This window comes from Megascapheus bottae, chromosome 6 (assembly GCF_031878675.1).
Source record: "Megascapheus bottae isolate mThoBot1 chromosome 6, mThoBot2.hap1, whole genome shotgun sequence".
Lineage (NCBI taxonomy): Eukaryota > Metazoa > Chordata > Mammalia > Rodentia > Geomyidae > Megascapheus > Megascapheus bottae.
In genome coordinates, this window is record NC_143514.1 from 48,610,017 (window position 1) to 48,627,218 (window position 17,202).

At 38.9% G+C, this 17,202-nt stretch overlaps 1 protein-coding gene across 2 annotated transcripts in view; it reads left to right on the top strand.

The window, feature by feature from the left end:
- Window positions 1-17,202, top strand: part of Usp24 (ubiquitin specific peptidase 24) — a 127,302-nt gene that overhangs the window by 108,564 nt on the left and 1,536 nt on the right. For both annotated transcript variants that reach the window (XM_090334752.1, XM_090334753.1), the window contains 10 exons: window positions 881-973; window positions 2,480-2,582; window positions 3,316-3,437; window positions 4,412-4,525; window positions 6,962-7,027; window positions 10,239-10,305; window positions 12,584-12,662; window positions 14,499-14,574; window positions 16,359-16,445; window positions 16,714-16,824. In XM_090334752.1, the coding sequence (XP_090190878.1) occupies window positions 881-973; window positions 2,480-2,582; window positions 3,316-3,437; window positions 4,412-4,525; window positions 6,962-7,027; window positions 10,239-10,305; window positions 12,584-12,662; window positions 14,499-14,574; window positions 16,359-16,445; window positions 16,714-16,824 (918 nt within the window). The remainder of the gene's footprint in view (window positions 1-880; window positions 974-2,479; window positions 2,583-3,315; window positions 3,438-4,411; window positions 4,526-6,961; window positions 7,028-10,238; window positions 10,306-12,583; window positions 12,663-14,498; window positions 14,575-16,358; window positions 16,446-16,713; window positions 16,825-17,202) is intronic.

The window sequence follows — 17,202 nt, forward strand, 5'->3', positions numbered from 1 at the left end:
GAGCTTCTTTTGCTCAAGGCTACCACTTGAGCCACAGCATCACTTCTCACTTTTTCACAGAAAAAGATTCAGAGACGGGGCTGGGAGTTTGGCCTAGTGGTTAAAGTGCTTGCCTAGCATGCACGAAGACCCGGGTTCAATTCCTTGGTACCACATACATAGAAAAAAGCCGGAAGTGGTGCTGAGGCTCAAGTGGTAGAGCTCTAGCCTTGAGAAAGTCCAAGGACAGTGCTCAGGCCCTGAGCTGAAGCCCAGGACTGGCAAAAAAAAAAAAAAAGATTCAGAGACTTTCCTACCCAGGCTGGCTTTTGAACCATGATCCTTAGATCTCAGCCTCCTGAGTTAAGAAAAAATTTACTTAGTACTTAAGTCCTTGATATATTTAAATTATAACATGTAATAATGTATTGGCTTAAAACTTCTCATTTAGTGATTTTTTTTTTAACAAATGGGGTATGCTGCAGTGGTTCATACCTGTAATCCCAGCCACTTGAGAGGTAGGGATTGAGATAGTTGAAACTTGAGGCTAGCCTGGGAAAAAAGTTAGCAGGACCTCATCTTAACCAACAAGGCAGGTGTATTTATACATGCCTGTCATTCATTCAGTTACATGGGAAGCATAAGTAGAAGGATTGTGGTGTCAGGCTAGTCTCAGACTGTGAGACCCTATCCAAAATTAGAGTAAAAAAGAGATGGGAGGCCAGGCACCAGTGGATCCAGTGGAGGACATGGCTTATGTGGTAGAATACCTACCTAGCAAATAGAAGGTCCTAAGTACAAATTCCAGTATTACCAAAAAGTAAAAAGAAAGAAAGGAAGGATAGATGAAATTTTTGTCTGAACAGATGAGTAATTTGTCCATCTCAATGTCTTATGACAGCAAGGTATTAGGGCTGGAGATCTTCTTCTGAGGCATTCAGCACTCCGACACATGATCAGCTTCCTTCTTGGGGCCAATCGCCAGAACAATCAGGTAATGACTGCTTTCATATTCTTTTTTTTTTTTTTTTTTTTTTTGGCCAGTTCTGGGGCTTAAACTAAGAGCCAAGAGCCTGGGCACTTGAGCTTTCTCAAGGCTAGAGCTTCATTACCGGAGTCACAGCAGCATCACTCCCACCTTTTTCTATGTATGTGGTACCAAGGAATTGAACCCAGGGCTTCATGTTTGCCAGGCAAGCACTTGACCACTAAGCCAAACTCCCAGCCCCAGCTTTCATATTCTTATCATAGTACCTTTAATTTCTCCTGGTTTCTTTTTGTAAGGGATTCCTATTTTTTAATTCATAAGTCCCAAGCACCTAACTACTACTGCATAGGCTTTAACATTTTGGGGGATCAATCACTTTATAATTTCTTTTTATAGAATTGGGCCTGATAATAACCCATAGAAATGTATATTCATCATAGTAGGAAGTGTGATTGTCAGAGGAGGCAAAGATAGTTCTGACAGAGAAGGCAAGGATGAAAAAGACCAAGGAAGTGATGACATTGGTCCTTCCTCCCTGGGGCTAGGAATGATTTGCTGTTCGTTGGAATTCATTGAGTAACTGGGCGACTATAAATTGATATTCTAGGAACGATGCACTTAATCAAATGAAAGTTCCATAGAAAGGGTTGGTTATACCCACATACGACTTTCCTGTTTAAAAGTCTTTTATGTCTTGTTTTTGTCATCCATTGTGTTACTTTTGTTTGATAGGTTTTAAATACATAAGAAATTAACATTCAGTAATGATGTATGCAGTGCTTATTATGTACCTGACACACCTGTTCACTTTGTGGTATTGCCTTTTGGATTCAGTTTTGTGAAATAGTTTCATTTCCTTCTCAGATAAAAAGTAAAGCACAGAGGTATGCAGTAATCTGTTGACAACAAAAACAGATGTGTTGGTAGCTCAGAAGTTCAGGCTCAGCTATGACGATTGCAAAGCTGAAATCTTTTCTCTGTGCTGTACATTGCTTGGGCAAAGGTTTCCTTCCTTTCTTCCAGGAAGACTTGCCACTTGTGCTTCTCTCAATTTCCAGTCACATCACCCTGTTGTTCCTGGACTCTGTTGATCCTGGTGATGATTTAAACTCACTGTATTTGTACTGCACATGTAATTAATATTATTTGGTACATGTAGGATACGTTACTTGTGAAACATTTTCATTTTTAATATTACATTTGGTCCTCACAATCAAAAGTGAAAGAATAGGAAACGAGTTACATTGTGGAAAAACTGCCCACATTCACACAGCTCATCAGGTAGCCAAGGAACTAGAAAATAGGTAGCAATTATGAGAGCACTCCAACTAAATTGTAAACCCAAATATATTGGTTTTTAAATGTGAATTAATGTGCCTAGAGAGTTTAAAAACAACTTTTTTGTACCTTGACCTCTTCTGTGGTCAGTGAGAAATAATCATGGACCAAATCTACCATGAGCTAGATAAAACACCTGTTAAGACAAATATGCTTTATCTTCTCTGATGGTAGATACGTCGATGGAGCTCAGCACAAGCACGAGAATTTGGGAATCTCCATAATACAGTAGCATTGCTTGTCTTGCACTCAGATGTCTCTTCCCAGAGGAATGTTGGTAAGAATTGTCATATCTTTCAAGAAATGCTGACTTTCTCTAGTATGGAAAGTACTAATGTTAGCCATTGAATGGATATTTTCACTCAGTTATTTGATACTTGGACACTTAAAAGTTTTGTTTTGATTCATGTTAAACCTCATCTTACTAGTTTGTTGTAAGAGAAAGTGCATCTGTCATGTAATAGGGAAGGGGTTAAATAATTCTGGTTTCTTTATTGTTTGGTTTTGTACTGTTTGAAATCGGTGGTCTGTACTTGCTAGGCAGGTAGTCTACCACTAGAGCCAAACCCCTGCCTGTATTTGTAAGCACTCTAGGGATAAAGGGTAATTCAGAGTTTATTCATCACTGCAAATGAAAACCCATTCTATATCAGTTGAAACTTTAACATGAATATTTTGAAAACAATTATTTGAGGAGCAAAAAATAGACTTGTTCAGTTTTTCATTAGTTTCAGCTTTGGGTACTTTCTCAATATGTTTTTTCCCTCTGAAAAACTGTCTTGTGTGAGACTCACTCTGAGAGTCTACAGCTTCAATTTGAAGCGTACTTTATTTTGAAGGAAATAAGTACACATTTTCTCTTATAAGGGTACCTTACTTCCCCACTGGACCTAGAGATCAGATGATGAGACTTCAGCAGTTATGTATGTGAATCTTGAGAGCCACATTACTCTGGATATTTGTTTTGTGGAATAATGCCAAGTATGACAGGTTTTGTTTGGTCCCTAAAGCTCCTGGCATATTTAAACAACGGCCACCTGTTAGCATTGCTCCCTCAAGTCCCCTGCTGCCCCTCCACGAGGAAGTAGAAGCCTTGCTATTCTTGTCTGAAGGAAAACCTTATCTGTTAGAGGTAGGTACTTATGCTCAAGCCATGTTCTCTTTATGCTGTTCTCTTCTACTTGAGGAAATATCTATTTGTTGCTGTTGTTTGCTTTTTATTCTGGTAGAGTATTGTTAAGAGAATAAATGAATCCATGGCTATATCAAAGTCAGAAAGAATAAGATGAATATGGGTCAGTAATAAGAATGTGTAATGTGGGGGTGTGGGGGGGGAGAGAAATGGGTACCAAGACACGTGAAAGGGTATCAATGTACGTGAATTAATGCACCTTCTATCTGGCAAATATCATGTAACCCTTTTACTAATTACAATAAAAAAATGCAAAAAAAAAAAAAAAAGAATGTGTAATGCCTTTTACTAGCATGTACAGGCCTTGAGTTCAGTTTCTGTCACAAGGCCTTGGGTTCTATATCCAGCACCACATTGTATACATTACATATTAAAAGAGAGTATTCTTCTTCTCTTTCTTAGCCAATGACTAAACTTTCAAGTCTAGTCCAGCAATTAGTCCTCCAGAGCCTAGCAGGACATAAATTTTACTTCACATGTCAACATTATCATAGTGTCGGGGGAATATTCCCAATCTCTTGTTTGTTCCTAATTCAAAAATATTACCACTTGGAACCATATGTGATTTTAAAGCTCAGGAGTGAGAGAGGGCTGCTCCCTGACCTCTTTGTCTCTGTCCGTCCTGAGCCCAACCCTTCTGGTAGACCCAGGGTTACCACTCTTATGAAGTCCTCTTCCTAAAACCTGGTTCACATATTTTTAAATTACAACCACAGTGCTATAACATTTTTTGACTTAACATTGTTGAATCTCTCAACAGTTAATCATTCAAGGGCATTTGTCCTTCTAGGAACCACACTCCTAGAAAAGAAAAAATGGTGCACATCTGACAAAATTGTGCTGCGTGCCCACAAACTGGAAACTCTTGTTTTGTGGCAGTGCTGGTGTTCTAAAATCTCTATCATTCCCACCAGGTCATGTTTGCATTGCGAGAGCTGACAGGCTCACTCCTGGCGCTTATTGAGATGGTGGTATACTGCTGTTTCTGTAATGAGCACTTTTCCTTCACCATGCTGCATTTCATTAAGGTACAGTGTCAATTTAACCTAATAAAGCATTGTATGACATACTAGAAGAGCCTTCCTTCAGCCCCAGGCAATAGCTGGTTATTAATAACATTGTTTTCTTAGTCATAAAAATAGAATGTATTTATATTTGAAAAGTAAAGAATTAGGAACTCATGATCCTTGTATTCATTGGTACCAGAAAACATCTTTTAGTTTGTCTTCTATTATGTCCTCTTATTCCCTATTCTTATTTTTTAACACAATTGGGATTTTGTCTATGATTGTCTTTTTTTCTACTTAATGTTACCAATATTTTTCTGTCATTTTATCAGGTTATCAGTGAATAGTATTTTTTCATATGCCATACCATAATTTTTTTAACCATTATAGTTCATAGTAATTCTATGGTGACAGTGTGTAAAACTTTTTCTGCTCTTTATTTTCCTTCCCAAGTAGTGTTTTAAAAATCAGAAGTAGTATTTTCTCCCCTTCAAAAATAATTATTAATTTGTAAGTACCACTCATCATAGTAATAACTATCATTCAAGTTCTACTGCTGAATGCCACAATATGTTTAGCTCACTTAGGTCTCGAGTAATCCTATGAAGTAGAGAGTGTTATCACCATTTCATAGCTGAAGAAAGTGAGTCATGGGGAGTACAAGGCAAGGTCCTGCAGCTCATCAGTAGCAATCAGATTGATTTTATTATCTTTACATAGATAATATATTACTAAATTTAAATACGCAAAACCAAGACAAAGTCACTGTTACCAGTGATTTTTGTCCTCTTCCTCAAGAAGCAATATTGATACTGATAAGTTTCATTCTGTGCTCTCTATGCATACACAAGAATTAGATTCTTCATCTAATAATGGTGCTGGAGGGGATGTGGCCAGGAGGGATCACTACTACACTGCTGGTGGGAGTGCAAACTCATTCAACCACTATGGAAAGCAGTATGGCAGTTCCTCAAAAGACTAAACATAGAGCTCCCCTATGACCCAGCAATTCCATTCCTTGGCATTTACCCAATCGTCCAGAAACAAGGACATACTAAATTCACTAGCACAACAATGTTCATTGCAGCATTTACCATAGCAAAGATATGGAACCAACCTAGATGCCCCTCAGTTGATGAGTGGATCATGAAGATGTGGTATTTATACATAATGAAATTCTATGCTGTTGTCAGAAAGAATAACATCACCCCGTTTGTAAGGAAATGGAAAGACTTAGAAAAAATCATATGAAGTGAAGTAAGCCAGACTCAAAGAAACTTAGGCTCAGTGGTTTCCCTCATTTGTCATAAACAATAGAAACCTTGGGCTTTCCTAGCAGAGATTTACAATAGAGCAAACCTAGATACATAAGGCCATATAGTATGACACTAAATGAAAGGACCTCCAGGATATAGATTCAAAAGCCGTATAATGAGTGATTGTTATTCTTAATGTACCGTGTTATCTCTCATCTCTTTTGCTGTCCCTTGGCTATCTCATATTGTTACAGTATTTCACCTTGGTATCTGATATATTGTATATATGCTTATTTGGTTATTTGAAATAGGATAGGGATGGGAGGAAAACAAGATGAGGGGCGAGGATGGGGGAAGGGAAATGGGGATCAAGACATGAGAAAGGGTATCAATGTTTGTGAAATAATATACCTTCTATCTGGTGAATATAATGTAACCCTTCTATTAATTACAATAAAAAATATATGGAAAAAAAGAATACCACACCTAAGTACTGTGATTGTTTCCTCTGTAAGAAATCCTCTGTCTTCAACCTTTTCTATACAGAACTCTTCTGAGGTGACTAAGTTTCCTTCTTACCTGTTTCCTACCTTTATAACCCCTCTCTGCAAAAAAATGGTAAAGAGAGTTGACTTCACAGGCTATGAAGGTATAGTGAGGTGTAGTGTAGTAAGGTATGCTCTGGCACCTTGGAATTGGGCTGTTAAGTGAAGTACCTTCTCCAACCTTAGATGTTTATAAGCATTAAAATGTACAAAGCAATGTGAGTTTTATGAATCTTTTTTCATATAGCGTGTTTTAGCAGATTTTTTATTTCATAAATTGCCTTTTAATATACTATCCTCAATACTTGTCTCAAAGCTTTCTCATTTGTATTCTCTTAGCTACACTAACATATTCTAAAAGCAGAATAGGATATGTACATATACAAATTTGGGGTTGTTCAGTAGCTTCAATTCTTTCCTTTCTTCTTCACCTTCCTTTATTCTTGATCAAGTATCATGAACTGTGGAACTGAAAGAGCCTTACTGGAAGTTATTTGTCCCAGATTCTGTATTCAAGGAAACTGAGAAGAGAATTGACTTTTCTAGAGGCTCCTAGTAGTAGAACTAGGGCTTGGTTCCAATAGTTGATTACCAGTCTAAATGTGCTTCCTATTGTAAAGTCATTGGAATTTGTTTTCTTTCCAAACAAATTTCAGAATCAGCTAGAAACTGCTCCACCTCATGAATTAAAGAATACATTCCAACTGCTTCATGAGATATTGGTAAGTTATAAATGTTCTGATTCACATTATTATTATTATTATTATTGTATTTGTTAGCATGTGTTTATGAATTATTAGTCCTTTTATTTTTATTTTCTGTTTATTTTACCTGTATTTGTTGAGTCATATCAGTGCGTGTCCTTCATTCATTACTGATTAGCGACAAGCAGCAGTAAACCTATACCTGCTTGAACTTTAGTGAAGGTGTCAGGCCAGACATATACAATCAGTGTGCAGTGTCAGAGTGAGTAGTGGTGGGTGACAACTCTTACAGGGGCCTTCCCAATAAAGGATGAACCTTGCTAAGAACAAAAACTTCAGGAGATAGATTGTTAGCTTAACAGTTAGTTCACCAAGTCTTAGACATTGTTTATTGTATAAGTGGTATTAAAAAGTATTTAAAGAGGGGCCAGGAGTTTGGCCTAGTGGGAAAAGTGCTTGCCTACCATGCACGAAGACCCAGATTTAATTCCTCAGTACCCCATATACATAGAAAAAGGTGGAAATGGTGCTGTGGCTCAAGTGGCAGAGCACTAGCCTTGAGGAAAGCCCAAGAACAGTGTTCAGGCTCTGAATTCAAGCGCCAGGACTGGCAAAAAAGAAAAAAAAAAGTATAAGGAGCTGTGAAAATGAGTATAATTATAGAATAGTTCCTGAATTCAGAAATATGGAACAAGTAAAGGCAGTTATAACTGCCTATAGCTGGGCTCCAGTGGCTCATGCTACTCAGGAGGCAGAGGTCTGAGGATCACAATTCAAAGCCAATCCTGGGCAGGAAAGTCCTTAAGAATCTTAATCTCCAGTTAACTACCACAAAACCGAAAGTGGAACTATGACCCAAATTGGTAGATAGCCTTGAACAAAAGGGCTCAAGGACAGTGCCTAAGCCCTGAGTTCAAGCCCCAGGACCAACAAAGAAAAGGCAGTTATAATGAGGGATTTGGGGAGATTTAGAAATATGAAGTATTTGGCCTGAAGTCCTTCCTTGGCTAATGTAGGGCCTATGGCCAAGCCTTACCTGTCAAACAACTGGTTTTGGTTCCCAGACTCTCCTCCAGATCTTAAGGAGCTCTATGAATAGGATAACTAGATGGGAATTGGGTAGGGCTTTAGAAGCAAAACCCAAACTAGGATATCTGCTACCAATGCTAAAGCATGGTCTTGTGTTGGCCACAGATTAGACACAAGACCTTGAGGGCCAGCTTCGACTTGTGTACTGGTTTTGTTTGACCCAACCTGTACTACTTTTTTCTAAATTTCCAACCATACTGAAAAAATCATACAATCTAGTCATATTAGTACAGCAGTCACTAGAAGCAGTAACCATGTGCTTCTTTGGGTCTCTAGTTTTGCACTATCTCACCACAACTTTGCATTGTCTGTAACTCAGCCCATTTTGCTCATTAGTCATCTTCCCTGCCTCCAAGAAAGCTGTGGTGATATGTGCCTATAATCCCAGCTGCATGGAAAGTCTAGGTAGGAAGATCGTGGTCCCAGACCAGAAGTGTAAGACTCTATCTGAAAATAACTAAAAACAAAAAGATTTGGCTTACATGGTAGAATGCTTGCTAGGAGGCCTGGTATCAAAGATATTGAAAACAAGATTAGGTTTGAAATTTAAAAATCTATCATTGGTGGCCATCTTTCTGGTTCTTTACCTCTTTTGGTCCTAGAACTTTTGTGTATGTGTGTCTGCCATGGGGCTTGAACTCTGGGTCTGGGTACTATCCCTGAGCTCTTCAGATCAAGGCTAGAGCTCTACCAGTTAGCCACAGTGCCACTTCTGGTTTTCTGGCAGGTTAATTGGAGATATGAATCTCATGGACTTTGTGCCCAGGCTGGCTTTGAATGGCAGTCCTCAGATCTCAGCCTCCTGAGTAGCTAGGCTTATAGGCATGAACCACTGGTACCTAGCAGTCCTTGTACTTTTACAAACTTTAGAAGGACCGTGTATCGTTGAGGTAGATAAGTAACAAACCCAGATAGTTCACTACATTGTTACACAGTTGTGTCAAAAACTAGAAATAAGCTGGCTGCTGGTGACTCACAGCTGTAATCCTAGCTACTCAGGAGGCTGAGATCTGCAGATCACAAATCAAAGTAGGCCTGGGTAAGAAAGTTTACGAGACTTATCTCCAGTTACCCACCAGAAAACTGGAAGTGAAGCTATGGCTCAAATTGGTAGAGTACTAATTTTAGGGGGGGGGGGGGGGGAACAGCTCCAGAGAAGTGCCCAGGTCCTGAGCTCCACAATTGACAAAAAAATGAAATGAAATGAAGGGGCAGGCTCCGTGGTTCATGCCTGTAATCATAACTACTCAGTTGAGATCTGAGGATCATGGTTCAAAGCCACCCAGACACAAAAGTCCATGGTACTCTTACCTCCAATTAAACTGCCAGAAAACTGGAAGTAGGTCTATGGCTCAACAGGTAGAGCTCTAGCCTTAAGCTGAAGAGCTCAGGGACAGCACCACAGGCTCAGAGTTCAAGCCCCATGCCCAACAAAGGAAGGGAGGGAAGGAATAAGGTAGGGAGGGACAACTGAAACAGATCCAGCCCTCTGTAGCAGAACAAAACGTTACAAAGCAGTTTTTAGAGCCTGTTGATAGCAAAGCTTTTAACACACTTTAGGAAACTAAAGAATAAATCTCTTAGCCGGGCGGGCGGCCAGGTGGCTCATGCCTATAATGCTAGCTACTCAGGAGGCTGGAATCTGAGGATCAAGGTTCAAAGTCAGCCCAGACACAAAAGAACCTGAAATTCTTACCTCCAGTTAACCGGGAAGTGAGGCTTGGCTCAAGGGTAGGGTAGTAGGCTTGAGCTGAAGAGCTCAGGGACACCGCCCAGGCTCAGGGTTTATAAAGGGCAGTAACCCTGAGCTCTTTAGCTCAGGGAAGCGCCTAAGCTGAGTTCAAGCCCCATGACCCACCAAAAAAAAAAAAAGGAATAAATCTCTTGTCCTGAGGATCTTGAAATCCTATACCCTCATCCCACACAGACTGGAGATACAGGTTGTAGGAACATATACGTAGCAAGTGAACAGATACTTCTATTTTACTTGATAGTTTTTATCTTGGTGAGATGTGTGAGATACATGACAATGACATAGCATATTGTTTGTTTTGAATCTCTTCCATGGAAGTATGAAAAAGTCACCAATGGCTATTACAGGCTGTTTCACTCATCAACCACTGTCTCTTCCCTATCATAGGTCATTGAAGATCCTATACAAGTGGAACGAATCAAATTTGTATTTGAGACAGAAAATGGATTACTAGGCAAGTATGCCTGGCTGAGCCTGTCTTCAGTGTCTGTGTAGATAACCTGTGTTCTCCAGAGCCTCCCTGCTGCCATATCTACTTAGATAACTAATTAATCCTATAGACTCCCAGTTAGGGCTCCTGAGTTTGTCTTAGCCAGGAACTTTAAAACCTGAGAATATTACCTTCTACTTCTGCTCAGTAAACAGTGGCTTGGATCCTTTTTTCAGGTAAAGTCAAGGGTGCGTGCTGCAATTTTAATACAAGTCAAAGATCATCAAAAATCTTTTACTCAGCAGACATTGGAAGAAAAAAAAAACTATAAAGCCTGACATGTGAAGCATAACATGTAAATGTACCCCCACTACCTTTGCCTACTCACGGGGCTTTCTTTCTCAAAAGGCGTATAACCAGTTTGTTTTGTTGTTGTTGTTGTTTTGGGTTTTTTTGGTCATTGGGCTTAAACTCTGGGCCTGGGCGCTGTCCCTGGGCTCTTCAGCTCAAGGCTAGCAGTCTACCACTTGAACTAAGCACCATTTCCAATTTTTCTGGTAGTCAATTGGAGATAAAAGTCTCACAGACTTTCATACCTGGATTGGCTTTGAACCTCCATCCTCAGATCTCAGGCTGCTGAGTAGCTAGGATTACAGGCTTTTTTTTCCAGCTGATGAATGTCACTTTAGATTTTTCTGTGTGAAGACACACACTATATGACCATGCATACAGTGATGTCACTATGACCACCTCCAGCAACATGGTAGCTATTTTCCTTTATGTAAGTTCACTGGTGTTCTCACTGTTTCTCAGAACATTCCTCCATTGCTAGCTGGACATGACTATATTAAGAAGACTCGCAGGGCCTCCTTTTATTGTATAAAGAGACTTAAGCCAAAAAGTTTTAATAACAATTTTCTGAGCTCTCTATTAAGAATACTGTGTTTTGATCAGAGCAGCCTCCAAGTTGTCTGGAGCTTAAGCACTTTAAATGCATACAAACTGGAATAATGCCCTGTTCTGCTAGTGGGGTAGGGAGGTTATTAGGGGGTTTTTTTGGTATGGTTGATTGGTTTAGTTTCTTTGTGACAGAGTAGTGCTGTAGCCCAAGCTGGCCTCAGATTCTTGATCTTACTGCCTCAATATAATTAGGGTTATAGGTACATGCCACTTTCCCAACAGAGACAAGTACTGTTTATTTCCAAATTAGGAGGAAATAATTCAATGCCAAGAACTAGTGTCGGGCCGGGCACAGTGTCTCATACCTGTAATCTGCTACTCAGGAGGCTGAGATGTGAGGATCTTCAAAGCCAGCCCAGGCACTAAAGTTTGTGAGACGCTTATCTCCAGTTAACCACTAGTAAACCAGAAGTGGCATTGTAGCTCAAGAGATAGGGCAGTAGCCTTAAGCTGAAAAACTCAGGGACGATGCCCAGACCCAGGGGTAGGGTGGTAGCCTTGAGCTGAAGAGCTCAGGGATAGCGCCCAGGCCCAGGGTACAAGCCCCATGACCAACAAAAAAAAAAAAGAACAACTAGTTTTGGGGGATAGGGACAAGGTAAAAGACAAAAGAGAAGTTCATAGATAAATGGGTGGCGAGACAGAATCAGAAGAGTAAGGGAAGAAAGAAAATAAAATAAAATGAAAAGTTTTACCTGATTTTTGTTATTTTCAGAAGTTTCTGTTGTATGCCATCAAAAATTAATAATTTGGAGATGGGAATATGGCTTCCTGGTACCAAATTTGAGACCCTCTCTTTTATTTCTTGGTATGACTTAAAGAATAAATAAAATTAATTTTATAAAAATAATTTCATATGTGTAAATGAAATGGAGCCCATTCAAATTATGTTCAAACTATTGTAAAGGGGATAAGAAAAGTAGTAGATGAAATGAATTTGACCAAAGGACATTACATATATGTATTTAAAACAATGAAATCATTTTTACCATAAAAAAATCAAAGAAGGAACTAGTGTCATAAATTTCTACTTATCAAACTGTGCTACAGCTACCCTTCTCTTATCAGCATGGTGTGTGGAAAGATTTGAATAATCAGTCAGATGAAATTGTAATTTTGTTTTCAGGTTTTTTTGAAAATCAAACTATCATGTCTGTTTTGTGAACATAGTAAAAGTAGCATTTCTACCTGTTAGAATTGGAGAAGATCTATTGAGTCAGGTATCACTGTGGCTTTCATCAAGTTCTTTCCTATCCACTTGTCAGCATAATTTTCAGAACGGTAGAACTTAGCCTTTCTTTCAGTTCAGTGCCTTATTAAATGTCCTCTCCTCTTCCCCCAGCTTTGATGCATCACAGTAATCACGTTGACAGCAGTCGCTGCTACCAGTGTGTCAAATTTCTTGTAACTCTTGCTCAAAAGTAAGTATGGGCTTAAAATGCATAGAGGAAAGGTGTTCTAACTAGTCATATTTGATTGGAAAAGACCTGCCTTGTTTTAGCCTTAGAGTATTTGATTCAGTCAGAACATGCTTCCTGGGAGGTCAGAAAACCTATTTAGATGACCCTCAGAAAATGTAGAATTACCTAGAAAAACAGCTGGAAGTGGTGGTATAGCTCAAGTAGTAGTGTTAGCCTTGAATGAAAAAGCTAAGGGGCCACGTTAAAGCTGTGTTCAAGCCTCACTATTGGCATGTATACACGAGTGTATACACACCCACACGCACGCATGCACGCACGCATGAAAGGCGAAGTCAGAAAGTCTATGTTAGAAGATCAGGAATTGAGCAAGAGTTAGTGAACCTTCTCGAAGTGTCTTCCATTTAAGAACTGACTCTCACTCAAGCTCTGGTTCCTAGTTTTAAAACAAGCTTCTCAAGGGACAAAATTCTTGTCATCTATAGATTGAGCACTTAAGAACCAAGGCATTGTGTGAAGCACTTGGCTTGCAGCAGTCTCTTGAAGTAAACTAGTTTATCACATACAACTTATGTGACATGCCTCAAGTCATAGAACTAAATGTTAACATAGGCTGTGAACCCCAATGTAAAAGTTCTTTTCTTTTGATTGTGATAAAATATCCATAAAACTTGCCATATTAACCACTTTTACATATACAACTCAACAATGCCTACTGTTGTACAATTACAATTTTATCTCCAGAATTCTTTGCATCTTTCATATTTGAAACTCTTTACCCATGAAACATTGAGCCCCTTTTCTCTCTTTGCCCAGCCCTTTACAGCCATTCTGATTTGTCTCTGAATTTGAATGCTAAAAGCACCTCAGAATACAGCATACAGCATGTTTCTTTTTATGTCTAGCTTACTTCACTTAGCATGTAATCAGGGTTTGTCCATGTGTCAGGTGAGAGTTCTTCCTGTTTACTGATGGAGAGATCCTTGGAAGGCTTGGGTTCTTATTATCACTTGATTCATTTTGCTCTGACTCTTAGGCATGGGGATTGCCGTGTTTGGTCTTGAAACAATAAAAATCTAGGTTTCTTATTCTCCAGAATGAAAAATCTATTGTTTACTTTGATACTTTTAAACTTCCTAACCAGACAAATTAGAACCCAGGTAAAATAAAGCATAAACTATGTTTTCAAATGACTTAGTATTGTGGACACGAATATTATCATGCCACAACTCTTGGTTCATTAATGAGACATGATATTGGTAGTGTGTCAAGAGTGACATTTCAAGTAGTACTAGGGCCACATGGTATGTCTGATACTACCAGATGTTCCTTTTGCTGTCAGTTTCTTTCCATGCACATCTTCATTCTTCACAAATTGATTTCTTCTACACACTAGTGACAACCTCATACTTCCATACTTCACATGTGAGACAGCTTCCTAGTTAAGTACGGAAAAACAGAAAAGGAAAAGTTCCCAGACCATGCTTTAAAATTGTTGCCATAATCGCTTTCGTTCTTTTGATTATATCAAAAAGTCATTTGCTAAATGCATAAATCTGAGTTTAGATATTTTTTTTTCAATTTTGGTTTCCAACTTTAAATTTTAGCAAGACTACTTGGATAAGTGTTAAAGATAGGTGCAAGACTTTGCACTTAGTGTTTACTTTGGCAAGTTAAATGCATTACCTAGCAAAACCAAGAAAAGTACTGTAAAAATATAATACAAAGACAGTTGAATTTTAATGAAAGTGGAGATGTTTCACAATACCAAGGTATCATAGATTGAATGGGAATATTTTCAAAGAAAGCATTCAACTAGTAAGTTTTCTTGATCACCAGGTGTCCTGCAGCTAAAGAATATTTCAAGGAAAATTCCCACCACTGGAGCTGGGCTGTGCAGTGGCTGCAGAAAAAGGTAAATGAGTTTTGAACTTTTCTAGGTTTAACATATCTAATAAGAGAAAATCTTCTAAACCTAAAATGGTAAACTGACCTCCAGGAATTTTCAGATGTGAAGCATTTTTTTAGTACAGCCAATGCCTATTTGTATGTGTTCAATTTGTGTCTTAGTACAAGTTTGTGTTCCCTTCTAAATAGGGGTATGCCCCAACCTAGTGTTGCCCGGAACCATACATGGCACTCAGCTTTAGATACTCTCTATTTTCCTTAGACATACTTATCTGTGATAATATCTAGTTTACATTTTAGGTCTAGTAAGAGATTAATAAATAATAACTATTATAAACTAAGTAGAAAAGGGGGAGTAAGATAGAATACCATGAAAGTTAGTACCCTGACAATAAAAAATTAAATTTTTAAAATGGTGTGATGGGTTTTCATGAATTTTTTTTTTTTTTTTTTTTTTTTTTTTTTTTTTTTGCCAGTCCTGGGCTTGAGCTCAGGGCCTGAGCCCTGTCCTTGAACTTTCTGAAGACTAGAGCTATACCACTTGATCCTCAGAACCATGTCTGGCTTTTTTCTGTGCATGTGGTACCGAGGAATTGAACCTGGGTCATCATACATGCTAGGCAAGCACTCTACCACTAGGCCAGACTCCCGGCCCATAGACATAATATTTTATTACATACATTAATATGTACCTATGACATACAAATCCTCAGCTTAATTTTAATTATGTTCTAAAATCTAAGTGCCAGTGATTGTATATAGAGATTCCTTTCTTGAATACTTGTTTGTTAAACATGACATTTGAAATGTGATATAAAAATCAATGTTAATAAATTCTTTAATAAAAATGACAAAAGTTGGGCTGGGATCATGTCCTAGTGGTAGAGTGCTTGCCTAGCATGCACTAAGCCCTAGGTTCACTTCCTCAGTACCACATACACAGAAGAAAGCTGGAAGTGATCCTGTGGCTCAAGTGGTAGAGCTCTAGCCTTGAGAAAGCCCAAGGACAGTGCTCAGACCCTGAATCCAAGCCCTAGGACTGACAAAAACAATAAAGAGAGAGAAAGAAAAAGGAAGAAAGAGGTGAGGGAAAGGAAGGAAGGAAGGGGAAAAAATGATAAATGTTGAAGGAGATAGAAATGCTAATTACCCTAGTTTTATCATCACACTTTTCATATATGTATTAAATTATACTGTACCCCATAAATATGTACAAATATTTTGTGTCAATTAAAATTGTTAGAGAATTTTAAAAATTATGTGAATATGATCTCTTTTGTCTCAGAATACCTTGTACTGAATTCTCCTTGTGATGATATGATAAGGTTCAAGGCCTAGCTGATATAGATGGAATGAATGACAAGACTTTGCCATATAGGTGTCTGTATTACTGTTTCCATTCTGATATATCTGTCACTGCAAGGATTACTGAGCCATAACAGTGCTGGGCCACATAGATATGGGCAACATAAATATATTGATGGGTAGAAAAAATTTTTTGAGCTGCAACATATTATTCTCAGATTGGCATATGGTTTAAAACAGTTCAATTTCTTAGACTTTACTGTTAAATAATTGATCACAGATAATGTTAGTGCAAAGGCAGGGATGATTATGTATGGAACATTTACCCTTGAGGTATTAAAAGAAAAGAAAGTTCTCCATGGTGTTGGGGTCATGGACAGTCTGGGTAAATTTCCTAGACCTTTTTGGTTTGGTTATCCCTTGTTGAAACTGGGGGCACAGGGGCTTGCTTGCGTCTCTGATGACATGCTTCATCTTCCATCCTAGATGTCAGAGCACTATTGGACACCACAGAGTAATGTCTCTAATGAAACCTCAACTGGAAAAACCTTCCAGCGAACCATCTCAGCTCAGGTGAGAACTGTCTTCATGCTTGAGCACTTGCAAAGCCTTACTTCAGGGTTTTCAGAAGCCACTGTTGAAAAAAGAGAAGTGTGAGTCAAAAATGAGAATAAATTGAAGCAGCCTTTGAATTTTTAAAAAGTAACAAGTTGGTATATCCAAGCAAAGCATTTGCCTAGGAGAAAAGCACTAAGTTGGTCTAAGCTAAAGGCCATAGAAGGGTAGTTGCTGCTACAGTAACAGTCTTAACCTTTTTTGCTTGTGTTTGAATCTCCTGCAGGATACACTAGCATATGCCACAGCTTTGTTGAATGAAAAAGAGCAATCGGGAAGCAGCAATGGGTCAGAGAGCAGTCCTGCCAATGAGAATGGAGAGAGGCACTTACAACAGGTACACATATCTCCAGGGACCTGTCTTTGACTGAAATCACAGCACCTGCACTTTAACTTTCCAAAAAGACTCCAAGAAAGAAAAGACGTTGCTCAGAGCATGTGGAACGAATAATAGGACAGTGCAGCCCTCTGGTGCTGGTGCTGTCAGCTAAGAATACACAAGCTTTGCACAGCTGAACAACACTGTAATGTGAAAGGAGTGCCAGGCTGCAAGGTATGTGGCCATCACAGCTGCATGGTGGCCCAATGCACCTAGCTGTACATGTGTAGATCCAGCCATTGACACGCATGTGCCAAAGATCTCTCCTTAGTTCTCCAGCATTTCTGGATATGGAGGCCTTCAAAATGAAAGATACCACGCTATTGAAGGGCACCC